The sequence below is a fragment of the Oncorhynchus tshawytscha genome, linkage group LG17 (genome assembly GCF_018296145.1).
Source record: "Oncorhynchus tshawytscha isolate Ot180627B linkage group LG17, Otsh_v2.0, whole genome shotgun sequence".
Classification (NCBI taxonomy): Eukaryota; Metazoa; Chordata; class Actinopteri; order Salmoniformes; family Salmonidae; genus Oncorhynchus; species Oncorhynchus tshawytscha.
The window spans coordinates 11206238-11226854 of record NC_056445.1 but is presented as its reverse complement, the minus strand read 5'-3'; the positions used below and the strand labels follow the sequence as shown (position 1 = coordinate 11226854).

Sequence of the window (20617 nt, the reverse complement as noted above, 5' to 3'; positions counted from 1 at the left end):
GGAGGGGGGAGGGTCTTTCTTTTTGGTTTGGTTGACACAACTAATTTTCACTTCTGTTTTTCACTGTCACCATATTGTATAGGCTCTGCAGTGGACTAGTTCTGAAGACACCGCACACACACACACACACACATATATATATATATTCTTAATGTAAGACAACAGCATTCTCTCAGTCCATTAAAACATTGTTATCCTTCACTTCTCCCACTGCTCTGATGTAAATTGATGATTAGCTCTACCAGCGCCTGTGGTTCTGGGATGTGTCCTAAATAGTGCCCTATTACCTTCATGGTGCCCTACTAAAAGCAGTGGACTATATAGGGAATAGGGTGTCATTTGGGATGCAACCATTGCAAAATTGTGTTGTGTCAGTGCCACTGTGCTCAAGGGCCATGGCTCGCGCTCCTTTCTGACGGGATGAATGGCTTAATGCTAAAACAAACAGTGTTGGCACCCCTATAACCAGAGGTATCAGATTATGAAAGCTGGGGGTACTGGAACGTCTCTGATTCTGTTTACAATGCTGGCTGCCTGACCTTCATTTTCGTTGCGTCCCCAAATTGCACCCCATTTCCTTTACAGTGCACTACTTTTCTGGTCAAAATTAGGGCACTGTATAGGGAATGGGGTGTCATTTGGAACATGTTCTTTTCCTCCGTCACCAAACCACCGATGGGTGAACTGAACAGCATGTTGGGTGATGTAATGTCATAGGCTGCTGTGGAACTGAACACACCACACGCTCAATCCTGCTTGACCCAAATACAGTGCAGATTTAGGTGTACAGACTAATACTCTGTTGACTGAGTGAAACGTATTTTCAAAATGCCTTTTTTCAAATGATGTGTTTTGATGTCATTGAAATAGGCCTACACAATCTTTTTCTACGTTTTATTTTCATGCAGATGAACTCTACCTAATAGCGGGAGTATTTACTCATGATTAGAAGCAATTGTTTTGCTAACTTAGTCTGTCTAGTAAACTGTCGACATCTCCACCTCTTTCCAACTGTAGGTTGATACTCCAGCAGCTAAACCGCTAGATGCATGGGGGTTGTAGATGCGTTAGCCTACGGCACTTGATGTGGGACTTTCTTTTATACAATGCCCGTTTTTCCAGTGCTTGCCAGTAAATAAATAAATCGCTCTTTTAAAAAAAAAAGGTTGGATGTGTCTGACCATTCATTAATTATTCAACAGCAGTCGACAAGGTCGTTCTGTCTCTGAGGCCTATAACGCACTAAGGTTGTGTCAAATGGACGATGCGCCAAACCTCTCAAACCTCCCAAACCTCCCTGGCGTGGTATAAGACTGAATCTTTTCTTGATTTATACACGAATCGTTGCAGATAAATAGGGTATGGACATGTTGCGTGTATTAGTTTCTATTTTGACCCTTGTCAATTTCATACCTCTCTTCCCTTTATACTTCCCTCGTCAATTCACTATCTTATTGCCTGCTTTCGGAAAGCCTAGGTTTAAAAAAAAACAACGTTTTAAGGAAAGGATAAATATTTGCTCTTGTGTCTGACATTCGCTGGGGGCTTTGATTGACATGTCCTTTTTTTACGGGGGTGTGCGTGTGTGATTTCGCCGATTCTCTCTATTGGCCTATATACCCATTCAGATTCCTCATTTCGCCTGTCTGGACAAGAACCAAACGGTCCTGTCATTGGAATCCTGTTTTCACTAGTTCAGGCTACATTATTTCTCTCATTACGGCGATTTCTTGTAGAAGAACATATGCCACTGCCATAGAATTACCACCGCAGCAGGGTTTGTGTGAATATTTTCGGGCGTTTTGAGAGAAACCATCGGACTTAATGTGAATGGATTTGTGCGTCAAAATAGGATCCCCAATAAATAAATAAAAATTATATATATGGGGAGGCATGTATATTTATTTTTGACTCCGTCATGCACTAATTTTGTGTCAATACCAAAATGGGATAGATCTTCTCCAACCTGGCATTTCTTAATTTGTAGACTTAAAATGTATAAATGATAACCTGAATAATGATAATGAAATGCCATGATGATAACGACGTGTAATGGCTTGTTTTCAATAAGAAGCATATCCATGGAAACCGGTGTACGAACAGAATTGTCCCTTTGTACATAAATCAACAGTAACATACATTTGAAACAAAATGGACACATCAAAAACAATATGAAAAGGTAAAGAAACGTTTTTTAAAAACAGTTAACGAACTGTGACACAATATTGAAATTGTACATGATTACTTTGAGTCTGATGCATTAAGTTGTGTCAATTTGAAAATCCTCTCCCAATCTGACATTTTTCTTCATTTATATAGTGGACAAATATTTAGAGGTAACTTGAATAATAATGAAACGCTACTGATAATAGGAAATTGCAGAGAAAAGCCAGGTTTTCTTTTGTCAATGTGCCAATCCCCCCCAAGGGTTATGTCAGTGAGTTTAACAAGCATGGGCAGATAATTCATCCCCCACCTCACTGTTCAAATCCTTATTTTGCTGCCACAAAATACATTTATTTACAGATATTTGTTCATTTGTGTTTTTTTAATTTGTGTTTTTTTGGGGGCGACAGGGTAGCCTAGTAGTTAGTTGGACTAGTAACCGAAAGGTTGCAAGGAGGAGCAAGAAAATACCCTCCGTTGGGACAGGAATTTGTTGCAGGTTTTGATGTCACAGAGAATTATTTATTGAGGGATTTTATTTGTATCTTTTTAACCACGGATCATAGAAACGTGCTGATTTCACATATGTAGACACTGGTTTAGTGCCGTGGATAATGCATATGTTGAAAAGTAGTGGAATTGCCCTTTAACCATTAGGGGGATGAAACTTATATCTGACCCTGTATCAGTGGTTATGTGAGTGATCCTGTGCTGTGTAGCAGTGCAGAGTAGCCCTTATGTCCTTCCACTATACCAGCCGCTCAGAGCCTCCCTCCAAGTCTCTGTCCTCGTATTCCTACCCTACCCCATCCAGCTCATCCAGACCACTGCAAGCGAACCAGTCTGTTGTACGACACGTCTGACGACCCCTCTCACATTACTAATGTCTTCACCTGCCCCTTTCTTATGTCTGCCACATAAAGGCTTCTTTCTACTCTTTCAAGTTCCTCTCTTTCTCCCCCTCTTTCTCAACCTCCTCTTTTTCTACCCTTCCAACATCCTCTCTTTCTCAACCTCCTCTCTTTCTCAACCTCCTCTCTTTCTACCCTTCCAACCTCCTCTCTTTCTCAACCTCCTCTCTTTCTCAACCTCCTCTTTCTCAACCTCCTCTCTTTCTCCCGCTCCTCTTTTCTCAACCTCCTCTCTTTCTACCCTTCCAACATCCTCTTTCTCCTCTCTTCTCCCCCTCCTCTCTTTCTCCTCCTCTTTCTCCCCAACATCCTCCTCTCTTTCTCAACCTCCTCTCTTTCTCCCCTCCCGCTCCTCTCTTTCTCCTGCCCTCTTTCTCCCGCTCCTCTCTTTCTCAACTTCCTCTCTTTCTACCATTCCAACATCCTCTTTCTCCTCCTCCTCTCTTTCTCAACCTCCTCTCTTTCTACCCTTCCAACATCCTCTTTTTCTCCCCCTCTTCTCTTTCTCAACCTCCTCTCTTTCTACCCTTCCAACATCCTCTTTCTCCCGCTCCTCTCTTTCTCCTGCTCCTCTCTTTCTCAACCTCCTCTCTTTCTACCCTTTCAACGTCCTCTTTCTCCTCCTCTCCTCCCGCTCTTTCTCAACCTCCTCTCTTTCTCCCGCTCTCTTTCTCAACCTCCTCTCTTTCTACCCTTCCAACATCCTCTTTCTCCCCTCCTCTCTTCTCCCTCTCCTCTCTTTCTCCCGCTCCTCTCTTTCTCCCTCTCCTCTCTTTCTCCCGCTCCTCTCTTTCTCCCGCTCCTCTCTTTCTCCTCCTCTCTTTCTCCTCCTCTCTTTCTCCCGCTCCCGCTCTTCTCTTTCTCAACCTCCTCTCTTTCTACCCTTCCAACATCCTCTTTCTCCCGCTCCTCTCTTTCTCCTGCTCCTTTCTTTCTCCTGCTCCTCTCTTTCTCCCGCTCCTCTCTTTCTCCCTCTCCTCTCTTTCTCCTGCTCCTTTCTTTCTCCTGCTCCTCTCTTTCTCCCTCTCCTCTCTTTCTCCCGCTCCTCTCTTTCTCCCTCTCCTCTCTTTCTCCCTCTCTCTTTCTCTTTCTCCCCCTCTTTCTCAACCTCCTCTCTTTCTCCTTTCTCCTGCTCTCTTTCTCAACCTCCTCTCTTTCTACCCTTCCAACATCCTCTTTCTCCTCCTCTCCTCTCTTTCTCCCCTCCTCTCTTTCTCCCCCTCTTCTCTTTCTCAACCTCCTCTCTTTCTACCCTTCCAACATCCTCTTTCTCCCGCTCCTCTCTTTCTCAACCTCATCTCTTTCTACCCTTCCAACATCCTCTTTCTCCTCCTCTCTTTCTCCCGCTCTTCTCTTTCTCAACCTCCTCTCTTTCTCAACCTCCTCTCTTTCTACCCTTCCAACATCCTCTCTTTCTCCCGCTCCTCTCTTTCTCCCTCTCCTCTCTTTCTCCTGCTCCTCTCTTTCTCCCCCTCCTCTCTTTCTCCCCTTCCAACATCCTCTTTTCTCCTCCTCTCTCTTTCTCCCTCTCCTCTCTTTCTCCCGCTCCTCTCTTTCTCCTCCTCTTTCTCCCGCTCCCGCTCCTCTCTTTCTCCCCTCTCTCTCTTTCTCAACCTCCTCTCTTTCTACCCTTCCAACATCCTCTTTCTCCTCTTTCTCCTGCTCCTCTCTTTCCCCTGCTCCTCTCTTTCTCAACCTCCTCTCTTTCTACCTTTCCAACATCCTCTTTCTCCTCCTCTCTTTCTCAACCTCCTCTCTTTCTCAACCTCCTCTCTTTCTACCCTTCCAACATCCTCTTTCTCCCGCTCCTCTCTTTCTTTCTCCCGCTCCTCTCTTTCTCAACCTCCTCTCTTTCTCAACCTCCTCTCTTTCTACCCTTCCAACATCCTCTTTCTCCCCCTCTCTTTCTCCTCTCTTTTCTCCCGCTCCTCTCTTTCTCCCGCTCCTCTCTTTCTCCCCTCTCCTCTCTTTCTCCCCCTCTTCTCTTTCTCAACCTCCTCTCTTTCTCAACCTCCTCTCTTTCTACCCTTTCAACGTCCTCTCTTTCTCAACTTCCTCTCTTTCTACCCTTCCAACATCCTCTTTCTCCCGCTCCTCTCTTTCTCCCGCTCCTCTCTTTCTCAACCTCCTCTCTTTCTCAACCTCCTCTCTTTCTACCCTTCCAACATCCTCTTTCTCCCGCTCCCCGCTCCTCTCTTTCTCAACCTCCTCTCTTTCTACCCTTTCAACGTCCTCTCTTTCTACTCCCCATTCCAACATCCTCTCTTTCTCAACCTCCTCTCTTTCTACCCTTCCAACATCCTCTCTTTCTCCCGCTCCTCTCTTTCTCCTGCTCCTTTCTTTCTCCCGCTCCTCTCTTTCTCAACCTCCTCTCTTTCTACCCTTTCAATGTCCTCTCTTTCTCAACTTCCTCTCTTTCTACCATTCCAACATCCTCTTTCTCAACCGCCTCTCTTTCTCAACCTCCTCTCTTTCTACCCTTCCAACATCCTCTCTTTCTCCCCCTCTTCTCTTTCTCAACCTCCTCTCTTTCTACCCTTCCAACATCCTCTTTCTCCCGCTCCTCTCTTTCTCCCCCTCTTTCTCAACCTCCTCTCTTTCTCCCGCTCTCTTTCTCAACCTCCTCTCTTTCTACCCTTCCAACATCCTCTTTCTCCCCCTCTCTTTCTCCCGCTCCTCTCTTTCTCCCCCTCCTCTCTTTCTCCTCCTCTTTCTCCCGCTCCCGCTCCTCTCTTTCTCAACCTCATCTCTTTCTACCCTTCCAACATCCTCTTTCTCCTCCTCTCTTTCTCCCCCTTCCTCTCTTTCTCAACCTCCTCTCTTTCTACCCTGCCATTCATCCTCTTTCTCCCCCCTTCTCTCTTTCTACTCAGACAACCCTACTCTCTTTCACCTCTGTTTCTCCCACTCCTCTCTTTCTGCCAAACATCCAGCCATCGAGCTAGTCATTCAGCTACGACTGATTCCTTCAATACTGTATCTCTCTCTCCAGTCTCCACCGCGGGTTCTTCTGCTTGCCTGTGTCTGGCCCCAGGCTTGATTTGTATGGAAGAAATATCTCATGACCCTGGATGACAGTGTCTTTATATGCTGTTCTCATATTGTGAGCTTGGGATGGTTGCTTCACTTGCTTCTTGTGCTGAATCTAAATCACAGATTGGGATATTGTAGTCAGAGGCTGGCTAGATGAGTTGATAATAAGGCATGCTCCACTGGCTTGTTCGTGTAGCACATGCCATCTGGTTCTTGAGTGTGTGTGGTGCGTGCTTGTATACTCTGGCTAGTGTCTCCTTTGTAGGAACTTCCTCTGCCCTGGCTTTGCTCTCAGCCGAGCACCGTCAGCACTGTGTGTGTGTGTGTGTGTGTGCGCACTGAACCCTAACACACATCTGAAGACCGGGCGTGTGTCTGGTGCTCCCACTGTGCCTTCTTCCTTCTGTAGCTCTGCAGTGACCACTCACTGCTCTCATAATGCTCAATACTCTACTCGTACACTCACTGCCCTGTGATGCTTCGTTTGCACTCGTTCACTTTTATTGAGGCCCGGATTGTCTAAATAAGCAACCGATAATGATTAAACCAATAGACATGGTCTGTCGGCTGATAATGGTGATGTTGATGCTCAGAGAGAAATGCCTGATTCATACCTTTCCTTTAGCCCTCCGGTCTTAGAGCTGATGAGCTTTAATCGTGTGTGTCAATACCACTTCCCTCGCTGCTTCCTATACAGAATACGTGTTCACTGGGGCTAGCTCAGGTGCGGTAGGGCCTATATATCCTTGCCCCCTTACCACAGCCATTCAAAGTGACAAGTTAGTCGGATCTTTATTGAACACTCTTTTTATTGGTGTGATAATGAGATGCAAATGGCTATAGTTTTAAAGGGAATCCAAACCTCCGGGCCCCAGCTCCATTTTTGTCCTGAGAATTCAATCCATCTCCTCTGCCTCCCTCCCTCTGTGCTCTGATCTGCTCTGCCTCTCTTTATCCCTTCATCTCTCTCTCCCTCCCTCCATTTATTCATCCCTCTGTTCTTCTTCCCCCTCTATCTCCCTCTCTTCCGCTCCTCTTGCTCCTCTGTCTCTTCCTCCCTCGTTCTGCCCTCTCCCTCGTCCTGTCTCCCTCCCTCCATGAACCATAGGGCCGAGGGTGCTAATCAGATGAGGCAGTGATGCGGTCCTGGGTGCCCAGGGGGGAGGACGCCAGCCAGCTTTGACTTGCTGTGATACTGCCAGCTAGTGTTGTGAACACACACACACAAAATGGCTAATTGTGTGCATCTGTTTGTATGTAATGAACAATGTAACTGCCTGACAATATTTCAGAGGCTGCTGTCATGCAGCAATCCAGCAGATTCACAACAGAAAACCATATGGTCTCCATGGCTCAGTGCAGATTGAAATATGTTCGTCAATCCCTGAACACCACCCTGTGTGGGGCAAGTTGGGGTAGAAATCTTTTCATATTTTGAGCTGAAGTGATGGGCACAGCAGCTGTCCAGCATCGTATTTGATCAAGTGGAGTGTTTATAATAATCCATATTAACCAAGTGATGCCATAGCACTTCAGTTGAGAACATAGCCTGCACACAGACATTGTCTGTATCGTAGGGAATCAGATGGCTGTGGCGTAGACACTAAACTCAAGTGGGAGAAAAGATGCAGATCTTCAGAAGTGGAGTTTCATCTTCCCTAAGGACAGAAATAGTGAACGTGTACAGCCTTACTGTTAAATAGTCATTGAAAAACTATGCTATTCTCCCCAGACTACGCAGTCTCCACACAATATTCACACACACACACACACACACTCTTCACAGCATATATCACATCCTGACCATTAACATCGGTCCTCTCGTGTGTTTAGCCCCCCCCAATTTCCTTCCCCCTGGTTTAGTCCAGGGCCTTTGTGTTGGGAGGAGAATCGAGTGCTAGTGAATCACTTCTATATTAGACTGACACCAGACAGAAACAGAGAATGGGGGAGAGAGTGTAGAATGATATGCATGAGGTCTGACAGGCACTTATCTCTCCTCCTTTCCCTCTCTTCATCGTCTTCTCCCTCTCCCCTCTACACTCCCTTGTTAGTCGTAACCCCGCTGGTGTCTGAGTGCCCAGACGGGCTTGAGCTGGGTGCTGTTTGTATGTCTGCTCTAAGATCCATGGACTACCTAGTAGCCTACTCTCTGTCTGCTTTAGGGCTGTCCCCGACTGAAAGAAATCTTGGTCGACCGAGAGCCGTCTGGTCTTTTGACCAATCGATCGGTTGGAAAAAAAAGTGTATTTCTCCATATATAGACACAACTTATGTGTTTTAATAAAATCAACCATATGCTCTGAGCTGGACTGATGCTTTAAGTAGGCTTGGTCGGTATCCAGATAGTCATACCTTCATACTGACCTTGTGCCATACCCGGGATATTCTGTAATACTGGAACTTAACACAAGGGCCGCTGTTTTCAAACCCCACTGATACTTTGTAATCCGAAGGTTAGCAATGCTAACAAGTACTGTCGTAGAAATATCGTCCCAATAATATTTCTCAGATACCGGAACTTGGGAATTCAAAGTAGACTTTATTACAACGTAACAAGCCGAGCTGGTTCATGGATCAACTGTCTTCCCATCCTTGGCACACTCCTTTTATACAGTTTTCATCCTTACATGACATGCATAGTTACTCCTCTTTATGTTAATGATTCATACCCTTTGGCATTCAGCCACTATTATCTCTTTGTCTTGCTTCTAACTAGTTTTTGGCCCATCTTTAACTTTTCCCTCCTCTTATTGGCACAGATATTAGGGCATAGATTCTATTTTGTGGCATACCCATAGTAATAATGCAAAAAAATAATACAGACATAAGCTCCTATTGCATGTCTAAAGGTGCCTAAAGGGTTGATTAATGGCTCCAGAGTGCATGTCTAATGGCCCTCACGGGACTAGGTAATGGATCCCCTTAACCTAATGACCCAGACACACTGTAACGAGTACACTGCAAGTCTAGATAGTGAGTGTTTTTAATAAATAAAAGAAACCATGAACACGAAACACAAACAACGCACGGACATGAAATCCGAGTCAATAACACCTGAGGAAAGAACCAAGGGGACTGCCAGATATAGGGAAGATAATCACGGAGGTGATGGAGTCCAGATGGAGTCCAGTTTCTGCCCTTATGCTCCTGAAGTTGCCGGTAACAGGCTACACCAGTGATTCCCAACCAGGGGTACTAGGACCCCCTGTGGTTACTTGGCCTATCTACGGGTGGGTACTTGAGAAGACACATGAGACCCTAAGCCTGCTGGTAAAATGCACATGAGGGGAGGGTAGTTCATGTGCATTTTCACGTGAATACACAGTTAAATGATAAGGGATGTTTGGCATTTATATGTTAATATTAAGAAACCTTACAATTCGGGAAAACACATTTGTTATAAAATGTTGCACCATTGTTCTTGCATAATGTAACCATATATAATTTCAGGAGCACATATGTCTTAGAGTGATGGACTGTGCCATCCCCGCAGCCTCTGCAATGAATTAGTGTGTCTCGTGTGCCATGAAAAAATGCATTTGCAACTGCTCTACAAAAAAACAACTGTCAACCAAGAGCCTATCGACCAAACAAACCAGTCGACTAAATAGGGTCAGCCCTAGGCTGCTTGACCACATCCTGACTTCCCTCAAACATGAAGCAAAACATAGCAAAGACGAAAAGGCTTAAAGTCAGTGGGACATTTCTTCAAGTCGCAAAGGGAAGATTTTACTTCAAAGGTCAACCTCACACTCTCTTACGAAGACTTTCATCATCCCCAAAAGGTAGCGCTCCACAAAGATTACTCACAAGCAGGATCTTTTTTTGGGGGGAGTGGGGTGTTATTACAAGTATGCAGGATATTTCTTTTCTCCGGGTCGTGACTTCTTGGCTGAGGCTGAAGTTGAGACCGAGACGTCCCCCTTCCTGGAAGCAGTTGTGGTGACAGCTAAACAAGACAGCTGTCATCTCTGTTACTCTGTCACTCAGACAATGGGGCTTAGGGAAAGAGAGCGGGGGAGAGTGGGGGCAGTTTGTCACATGCCTAGTCAGTGGCGCCTTGCTCACTTGTCTGCTGTACATGTGTGTGTGTGTGTGTGTGTGTGTGTGTTGAGTGAACACACACGTGTGTTTTGTTTTCCTCTCTGACTGCTAGGTATGTACACTCAAAAGCTTCTTCATTTGATATCCTGTGTGGGTTCGCATGCGTGTGTGTGTGTTTATACACTTGTAGTGGGAAGAGCAAGTAATGGATGTCATTTGATGCAGAGAGATTGAAGTGTGGGAGAAGTAGGTGGCCCCTCACTCCTCCCCTCTTCCCAGATGGAGGGATGTGATGAACAAAGACAGATGAATATAGAGGCCTCACAAAGACCTCACAGGGGGGGCTGTATGTGTTTGTGTGTGGAGACAGACAGTAAAAGCTGATGCAGCACGCTTCATATCAGGGTGGTAGGTAACCTACTGGTTAGAGCGTTGGGTCAGTAATCCAAAGGTTGCTAGATCGAATCCCCGAGCTGACAAGGTAAAAATCTGTCGTTCTGCCACTGAACAAGGCAGTTAACCCACTGTTCCTAGGCCGTCACTGTAAATACAATTTATAAAAAAAATTCTTAACTGACTTGCCAAGATAAAAAGGTTAAATAAATCAAATATGACCTGTACACTGCCTCTACCCTCCCTCCCACACAAAGACACTTTACCTGAGAATACAGGCCTGTTTTTCCTCTCTCTCTCTGCCGTCCCTCTCTCTCTCGTCTCATTATCCTCACCCATCCCTTTTGTCTCTCCTCTTCATCTGTCGCTCTGTATTCTTTCTCTCCTCTCCCCCTGTCCTCTCCTCTCAGCTGGCGTGAGGAGGCGTAGGGATCTCTGTGTTCTCAGTTTGCGGTGCCGTTGACATGCAATATTGCGTAAAGCTACAATAGGGATAACATCCCTTTTCAGTGTCAAAAGTGAATGAGATGGAGAGAGAGAGAACACAGACATTCCCCTCAGCTTGTCCCCACACACAAACACGTACACAACCCAACCAGCCCACAGATAGAGGCAGTAGGCAGGCAGATTAGGCCTGAGACTGAGGTGAAGTGGGATAGCTTTGCATTGGACTTGCTCTTATTCCCCTTTTAATCATCAGTCATGTATGATTTCCTCTGCCTGGCCTAGTCATTAGTCAGGCTGTCACCTAGTGGACACTGTCATTACTGTATAAGTTTGTCATGACAATATGCAGATGTTAAAACCTATTTGGGCTAGGGGGCAGTATTTTGACATCTGGATGACAAGCGTGCCCAAAGTAAACTGCATGTTACTCAGGCCCAGAAGCTAGGATATGCATATATTTCTTACATTTGGATAGAAAAGACTTTAAAGTTTCCCAAACTGTTAAAATAATGTCTGTGAATATAACGGACCTGGTATGGCAGGCAAAAACCAGAGGACAAACCATCCAGAAGAAAAACAATTCAGCCCACCATTGATTCCTATGGCTGTCATTTTTAATATGAAGGAAATTACCTCCCAGATTGCAGTTCCTATGGCTTCCACTAGATTTCAACAGTCTTTAGAAAGGGTTTCAGGCTTGTTTTTGGAGAAATGAGCTAGAATTTGTAGTTTTTCTAAGTGGCTCCCATTTTGGCTGTAGTGTTTGTTACGCATTCTGTTGAATGAGCATACTTTGTTGTTTATCTCCGGTAATGCCAATAACGATTCTCCGTCTTAAATTGTATTGTTTATTTACGTATTAGGGTACCTGAGGTTTGATTATAAACATTGTTTGACTTGTTTGGGGAGGTTTATTAGTAATGTTTGGGATTCATTTTGTATGCATTTTGAAGGAGGGAAACCGGTGGATTATTGACTGAAGCACGCCAGCTAAACTGAGTTTTTGGGGATATAAAGAAGGACTTTATCGAACAAAACAGCCATTTGTGATGTAGTTGGGACCTTTTGGAGTGCCAACAGAAGACGATCTTGAAAGGTAAGTGATTTATTTTATCGCTATTTCTGACTTTCGTGGCACATCTGCCTGGTTGGAAAATGTTTTTAATGCTTTTGTGTGCTGGGCGCTGTCCTCAGATAATTGCATGGTGTGCTTTCGCCGTAAAGAGTTTTTGAAATCTGACACAGTGGCTGGATTAACAAGAAGTTCCGTTTTTAACTGATGTATGACACTTGTATTTTCATGAATGTTAAATATGACTATTTCTGTCATATGAATTTCGGCTCTGCAATTTCAACGGAAGTTGACGATGGGACAATAGCGTCTCACTGATCCGCAAGAAGTTTTTAAACAATCCGTTTCGTTTGACATTTTTACTCTATTTTCATTGTTGATCTGAATAAATCACTAGATAGCCTGATTGTAAATCAGCAGAGTATGTGGTTTATTGCAGAGATTGAGAGCATGTCTGCGTGTGGTGTGTCAACTTCCTTGTACCATACGCGGTGAACACCCTGTTCGTGTTTTAGGCTGACAGTGCGTTGCGTAAAGTGCGATTTTTATGCGACGTCGTTCAGGCCTAGACATGTTTCTCAGAACCAGGGGAGCTCCTTCTTTACGAGAGGCTTTAGTTAGTGCGATTCACACGCTAGGAGAGACCTGCATGTTAAAGCAGCCACAGCAGAACACCCAGTCTCTCTCAGACTTCCCTTTGTAATGAGCAGAAAGAGAAGGGGCACTGAAGCGTCTCACAGGATGCTGCTGAAAGGTGGCGGACACACACATTAGCATGCACATGCACACAAACACACACACAATTAGCGCCTCTGTAACAGCACACTGCTCTCCTTCAAAACTCATAATCTTGCCTTTTATGAATACATTCAGACCAGAGCGAACAAAGCACCAAACCATCAGAATTACTCCTTGTGAGGTCTTGCATGATTTACTTGCATTGACATTTGTAGGATTAAGCCTATTTCGCGGCTTACATTTGTGTTCATCAAACGTTATGGATCCCGGTATGATGTTATGTGTCGTAATTACTTTGGTTTTAATTTATTTATATTCTGTGCGTGCCCTTGCCACCTCAGAGAAGCTATACACTTATCTTTTATGAAAGCTCATTTTGAGGTGTTATGATTCGAGGGAAGGCTATTGTTGCCAGCGAGCGCTTGTTTCCCCATAGCCTGCTTCTCGCCGTTATCTCGACATACAAAGGCATCGAAAGGACAACTGGAAATGGAAAAGGTGAAATGAAAGCCGTTCCTCGTGAGCGATTTCACCAGCCTAGCTTTTGTTGGCCTGTCTTTCCCTCTCTCTCATCGAGAGAGAGAGAGAGCTTATGTATATATATTATAATATCTAGCTGAGCTGACGCGGCGTGGCGCAATCTGGGTCTTCTCGCTTCACGGCCGTATCGTCTAGATGCTGTGAGGCAGGTGCAGGTGTGTGCATGTACTCTATGCTGTGAGACCGACGTCTGCTGCCTCACGCGGTCAGCTCCTGTTGATTCCTCCTGCTTTAAAATGCATAGCCACCTCTTCCAGGGTCGAAGCTCATCCCCAGGAAATCACATTTTGTGAGAGAGAGCAGAGCGCTGAAGCGCATCGGCACGTCTTTAATCCGTGTCTCAGTGTTACAGGGCTCTGTCAGATGACCAGGCTTGGCCCAAAGCTTCGTGCCCCATGTCTCACTGGACCGTGGTGTGCGTATATACACACACATATACGTTTCTCTGCGCCAATGATGCTAAGTGTGTTTGGAGGGCCTGAAGACTATAGGCATATGTGTACTTAACCACGGGGGGGGCTGAGTCATTGCCTTGTGTCAGTAACATAGTGGAAAAATGTTATGAGTGGGTATTTAAAGACGCATGCCTGTTCTCCGCAGAATGTCCATCTGTAATGTTTCCCTAGAACTGGGACATAATGGGTTGGGACCCATTCAAACAACGTGGTTAATTCTGGGTTACACTGTCATGTTTATTCTCATAGCTAGAATAGAGAGTTTTTTGGCCACGGTCGAGTCCAGAAAATGGCACAGCAAAGCAATATTAAGAAGGTCTTAGACAGATGCTGTCTTTGTTTTCGACCGGGGCTCCGCTGTATGGCAGAAATAATGCTGTTTCTCTACCCGTGTCGAAGCCACAATGGCATACCTGTACCAACTACCAGCCCTTTGCCAGAGAATAGTGATGCACCGATATGACACTTTTGGCCTATATCTGATATTTTCCTTGCCAAAAAACCTTTCCCAATTTTTCTTTTTGTGCTGCCTTTTTAAGTATTCTAGTACAGTTAAATTGTTAGACCTCTGCGTCCATGTGTGTGTTAAGGCACTGCATCTCCGTGCAAAAGAGGCGTCGCCACAGTCCCCGGTTCGATTCCAGGCTGTAGCTAATGTCAGCCGATTCCTATATGTTCACCGATATATCGTGCATCCCTACCAGAGAACATTAAGAATCTGTTCAGAACTCTGAATAAATCACTGATTCTGTCGGGTATTTGGATATTCTAACTCTGCTGTCAAGAGTTGCTGTCAAGAGTTCCTGTTATGAAACCCAACCGTTTCATGGTTGTGAAGTCAAACCCAAGCAGATGGCTGTGGCTTGAGATGTAAATCCTGCAGACGCCAGAGTATAAATAAAGCAGGACTTAACCATCCTCAACTCACAGCCTTGCACATAGCGAAGGAATAGGAAAAGGAAGGGAGGGAACGAGAGGAGGGACGGATAAGAGCAGGGGAAAAGCGAGGGATGTCACCTTCCATTTTGAATATCACTTACTGCTGATGAATTGTTTTTGCAACTTCCTGCAAATCAAGTGCGGTCTCGTTCTCGCCATTATTTATTAACCTGATTCCATTCCATTCCAGTATGTGTGGATTGGAGTAGGAATCCAACAACTACACATCTGAATAATGGAAAATGCACACTTGCTCATTTCTGGCAGCAGGGTCAATGGACCACCCGTGTCTGTGGTGACGAATTAGCATATTAATGATGTGTTGAATAATTGATGACGGAGGAGTGGATTACGACTGTGATTCGTTGTTGGAACACAAATTGGAGCGAAAGGGGTTGAGGACGGGCTGTTAAAACCACTTTTACGAGCCTTTTGAGCTCAAGTTGCTAATTGGTTGGCGTCGACTGCAGGTTGTTTTTCTAGTTCTTTTGGCAGAGACTCTCTGCACTAAGAACCTGCTATGTCTGTTTCGTTGTCTCCTCTGAATATTCTGTCTGGTTCATCCAAGACAACTGTTTAATCTTCTTTTAAAGTAGACTTTCAAACGTTATGCTTGCCACACCCAATCGGTAGCTACTTACCTTTTACATCTTGCGTGGTTTGAACACGTGACACCAAGGTCTGTGTAATACCTAGCTAGCTGTAAACCTGGTATTGCTCGATCAATTCAGTACAGCCTGTAAAACCCAGTGCCTTTGAACACAACACAACAAACTACACCAAAGCCTGTCTGAACCAGTGGTCTGCATCATGTTCCTATAAGGAGCTTAGAGGGAGACCGACAAACCAACTGTAGGATCACTTGACAGGCCTCGACTCCAAATGGCAGCCTAAAGCACATATAAGCCTAATTCACACAAACGCTCTTTGTACCGATCTGCCTGCCTTTCCCCATCCACCCTGGACAGAACACTGAGCTCAAAGTACACAGCCAGTCTTCTCTCTGGCTTTGGGGGGGGACTGCCTTAGGATTTGGGCAAGGTGAGAGTCGCAGCCGCACGCAGCCCATGGGTAGATTACTGGAGGTTAATGCAACTAAGTCTCCACTTTGGCTCAGGAGTGGAGCCTACAGTAGTCAGTTCCCGTTTGGACATACGTCTTTTCATCTCAAGTCTGAAGGAGATATTGTCATATAAGTTCATGGTTCTCAGTCACTGTTCAGTCCAGCACTTTTATTTAAGTTTGACTTTTATCCCAGTTCCTGAATTCCTGTGTGTGTGTGTGTGTGTGTGTTTTTCCTTCAGTTTCCTGCAGTCTTTACGTAATGTCTAAGTTAGTTCAGCATGAACGAGGCTGCCTGGTCAGAAATAGGAACAGTCATTTGCCCACGAGTAGATGTGTGTCACAGCAGAGCAGAGCACAGCTTGTGGTGACTGAACTCCTGCCTCAGACCAAGCCGACTGGAAACATGGGCCCTGACCCTGTGTGACAGGTTCACCACTATGAGGCTATGTGCGTGCCTGTGTTCATGTACACATATCATATCTGTGCATCTGGTTTTGCTATATTTGTGTGTGAGGCTTTTTTTTTTATGGACGCCCGAGTGGCGCAGCGGTCTAAGGCACTGTGTGTCTCAGTGCAAGAGGCGTCACTACAGTCCCTGGTTCGAATCCAGTCTGTATCACATCATGTCCCCTTCTTTCTTTTGTGTGTGTGTGTGTGTGTGTGTGTGTGTGTGCTGTCCTGCCTTTTTAAGGCGGCACTTCCTCCTCTCCCCCGGAGAGAAAATAAAAAATAGTTTCCCCACCTTTCAGGTGCCAACATCTTTGGAAAAGAGCCATGCCAGTTAGCAGACAGACAACAGCTGGGGAATGGATTACCAAGAAACGATTAAAAACTCTACTTCAAACTGCATCATTTAGTGCACTGCAGCTGGAAAACTCTACTTGTGGTTCAAGCGTTAGCACAGTGCAAGTAAAGTGTGTTGAAAGTTATATTTCATGTAGCGGAACCTCCCAATTTAAAGTTTCACTGACTTTGCAGCCAGGTCAGGTAAACAAGGTTGCCCTGTGCCCCATGAAATGAAAACCCCTCTCCAAAACCCTTGCCTGACTCCAGTCTTCCTCATTTCCATGTCGTAGGTACTATCCTTATTAGATGCGTTTCCCCCAGAGTGTGGCAGCTTGGAAAATTCTCCGAGTGCTGTTATCATGTCCTGTTTCTCAGAACCACAGAGAATGGCGTCTGTCGACACTCCTCACTGCTAACCCAGCTATTAGACGCTGTTAGAGAAAAGTGCTGTGTTGATCGACTGAGATTGTTACTCTTTATTTTTCTCTCTTGCGTGCTTGTTCTTTCTCTCTGTCTCTCTCCTTCCCTCCTCTGTCTCTCTCCTCCTCACCCTGCCCCTGTTCTTTAGGCTCTCTCTCTCTCTCTCTCTCGCTCTCTCTCGCGCTCTCTCTCTCTCGCTCCCGCTCTCTCTCTCGCTCTCTCTCGCTCTCTCTCTCTCCCTCTAACTGACCGTGCTGCTCATCAAAGACAGTCCTACTCTTAAGCCTCCGCAGGTTTTGCCTCCCTCCTCTACAAGAGGCCTCCTAGCAGAAAGACTCAGAATTACATTATTTTCCCTGTAGTTCAGCATGACACCCAGAGGCTTACTCAATCTACCAGCAGCCAGCAGGCCATTCTCTTCCCTGTTTCTGTCTGCCCAGGGAACACTGGAAACAAATCACAGCACAACCTCAGTCAAGACAGTTGAGCTCGGATTCAATTCTAGTGACATGAAAAGAGTGATTTAAGATTATTTTTTTTGACTGTGTGTGTGTGTGTCGATTTGGTGTGTGTTACCTAGATACACACGTAAAAATACACACCGGTATTAAAGTATATCTTCTATTGTGTTTCAGTGCTGGCCAGTTTTAGAGGGACGGTCCAGCATGGCTTGCCATTGGAGATTGGGGACACGGTGCAGCTCCTGGAGAAATGTGAAGGTAACTGATAACCTCTACTCATTTCACACCCACATAAACCACGAATCCCCCTTCGAGCTTCACAGACAGCCACTGTGACTCACAGATGGGCTGCTACTGGGGCTGTAGTCAACCTTTTTGAAGTTGGGCCACGTTTCCTTCCCCAGTCTGTCCCTCCAGGAGTATTGTGTTGCACATGAAATGTTAAGACTTTAAAAAAAACAAAAATTCTATTTGATGAGATAAACGTTTGTGGAGGCTCTCAGTTTGCTACTGTTTCCTGTGCCGTGAGAGGGAGAAGACTTCGGTTCCTGCTTCCCGCCCACACTGAGGTCTGCTTGCCAGTGTGTTTGTGTGTGTGTGTGTGTGTGTGTGTCCCTGCTTGGCTGTGTATTGCGAAGGAGTGTGTGAGCCTCAAGGCCGAGTCGCTCACACTCACGGGTTCATTTTTGACATAGTTTCAGACAGAGCAGGTGCCCCGTCACACTTTCCTGTTTCCACCCAGCTAACTTACACAGCATTGACGCAACCTTCCTCCCTTCTCAGGGCATCACGATCTCACTTCCTGTTGTTGCTCAAGGACACACAGACAGACAGATGACAGGTCCGTCTGAGGTGGCTGATGATTCATTACAAACTCCCCAAAGGAAATGATCTGACATCTAATATACACTATAAATGCAAAAGTATGTGGACATCCCTTCAAATTAGTGGTTTAGACTATTTCAGTCACACCCGTTGCTGCGAGTTGTATAAAATCGAGCACACAGCCATGTAATCTCCATAGACAAACAATGGCAGTAGAATGGCCTTACTGAAGAGCTTAGTGACTTTAAATGTGGCACTGTCATAGGATGCCACCTTTCCAACAGCTCACTTCATCAAATGTCTGCCCTGCTAGAGCTGCCCTGGTAAACAGTAAGTGCTTTTTATTGTGAAGTGGAAACGTATTTCCTGACGAACAGCTCTTGTGCTGATGTTGCTTCCAGAGGCAGTTTGGAACTCAATAGGAGCAACAGCGACTCAGCTGGGAAGTGGTAGGCCACACAAGCTCACAGAATGGGACCACTGAGTGCTGTAGCGTGTAAAAATTGTCTGTCCTCGGTTGCAACACTCACTGCCATTGTTCCAAACTGCCTCTGGAAGCAACGACAGCACAAGGACTGTTCGTCGGGAGCTTCATGAAATGGGCTTCCATGGCCTAGCAGCCGCACACAAGCCTAAGATCACCATGCGCAATGCCAAGCATCGGCTGAAGTGGTGTGAAGCTCGCCGCCATTGGACTCTGGAGCAGTGGAAACGCATTCTCTGGAGTGGTGAATCACGCTTCGCCACCTGGCAGTCCGACAAATGAATCTGCGTTTGACGGATGCTAGGATAACGCTACCTGCCCCAATGCATAGTGCCAGCTGTAAAGTTTGGTGGATGAGGAATAATGGTCTGGGGCTGTTTTTCACGGTTCGGGCAAGGTCTCTTAGTTCCAATGAAGGGAAATCTTAACATTACAGCATACAGTGACATTCTAGACAATTCTGTGCTTCCAACTTTGTGGCAACAGTTTGGGGAAGGCAATTTCCAGTTTCAGCCTGACAATGCCCCTATGCACAAAGCGAGGCCCATACAGAAATGGTTTGTCGACATCGGTGTGGAAGATCTTGACTGGCCTGTACAGAGCCCTGACCTTTGGGTTGTGGGGGGTCCCCACAACCCAAAGACAAGGGTGTTGACAAGAAGATCTATCTATTCTGTCCTAGAGAGGAGACAAGTTACTTTAAAAAAAATGGTTTCTGCCAGTGCTGATACTATGTCACCAAGTTACTACTGTAGGGTGATAGGTGACATATGTCTCCTCTGACACGCTCTGGCCAAGCGAAACCTAGAAAGAGTTCGTAAAGAGCCTCGTGGAGGTCCATCAGTAGGCAAGACCACAAGACATTCTCACCTCTTTAACACGAGTAGCACATTATGACCTTAGGTTACTGGTGCTACTTACACTTCCTGGTGCTACTTACAGCCCGTGGTACTACTGACGCGCCCCCCCCCCGGGCTCACCAGCTTGGCCGGTGGCCACAACAAATACTGGGTGCTCAGTGCCATGTAACACCGGGCCTGGTAGGCTTGCAGTAAACAGTGCAGGACAAAATCCTGCCTCCTGTGATAAAGTGTTCCAGCTGGCTGTTTTTTTTCTTTTCTCTCGGCAGCTCGACGACTGGTGCGGCCGGCGCTGAAGTGTCGACGCTTCAGTAACCCGGTTCTGTGTCCCAAATGGCAGCCCTGTAACTCATAGTGCTCTGGTCAAAAGTAGTGATAAAAAGAAAGATGTCGGGTCTGAAAGTCACAGTGACACGATGAAAATGTCTTTTTTTTTTTCTGTCTCCTCAGGCTGGTACAGGGGGTTCGTCCATAAGAATCCAAATGCCAAGGTGGGTGAGACTCTCTTGTGTGGTATTGAGGCTGTCAGCGCAGCTGCTATTTTCAGATTCAGAAATATCAGCTCTCTGCTTTGATCTGAGGGCTGTGCAGTGAGCAGGTCAGTAGGGAGAGGCTCATAGTTTAATAATGTCACGTTGACATGCGCTTACACACACGCGCGCGCGCACACACACACGCATTATTCATTCGTATTGATTATCTGCATCATTTACGCTCGCTAAGAGAATGTGTTAGTGGTAGTGCCGTTTTAATGATACAGTTAAAATGACATTCACCATTCATTACTTTGTTTATTCTCTCCCCTCAGGGTATTTTCCCATGCACTTACATTCACTTGAAGAACGCCCATATCAAGAACAAAGGGTGAGTAATGAGTGTATTGTGTGTGTCTGTCCGTTTCTGTCTCTGAGAAGGCAAACAGCCTTATTAGATCAGCCAGTCTGGGAGGCGAGGTAGGTTTATGTCATTTCTGCA

At 45.7% G+C, this 20617-nt stretch overlaps 1 protein-coding gene across 5 annotated transcripts in view; it reads left to right on the top strand.

Moving 5' to 3' along the window:
* Positions 1-20617, top strand: part of LOC112216856 (dedicator of cytokinesis protein 4-like) — a 162294-nt gene that overhangs the window by 23607 nt on the left and 118070 nt on the right. For all 5 annotated transcript variants that reach the window (XM_042300166.1, XM_042300163.1, XM_042300164.1 and 2 more), the window contains exons 2-4: positions 17648-17731; positions 20093-20133; positions 20451-20506. In XM_042300166.1, the coding sequence (XP_042156100.1) occupies positions 17648-17731; positions 20093-20133; positions 20451-20506 (181 nt within the window). The remainder of the gene's footprint in view (positions 1-17647; positions 17732-20092; positions 20134-20450; positions 20507-20617) is intronic.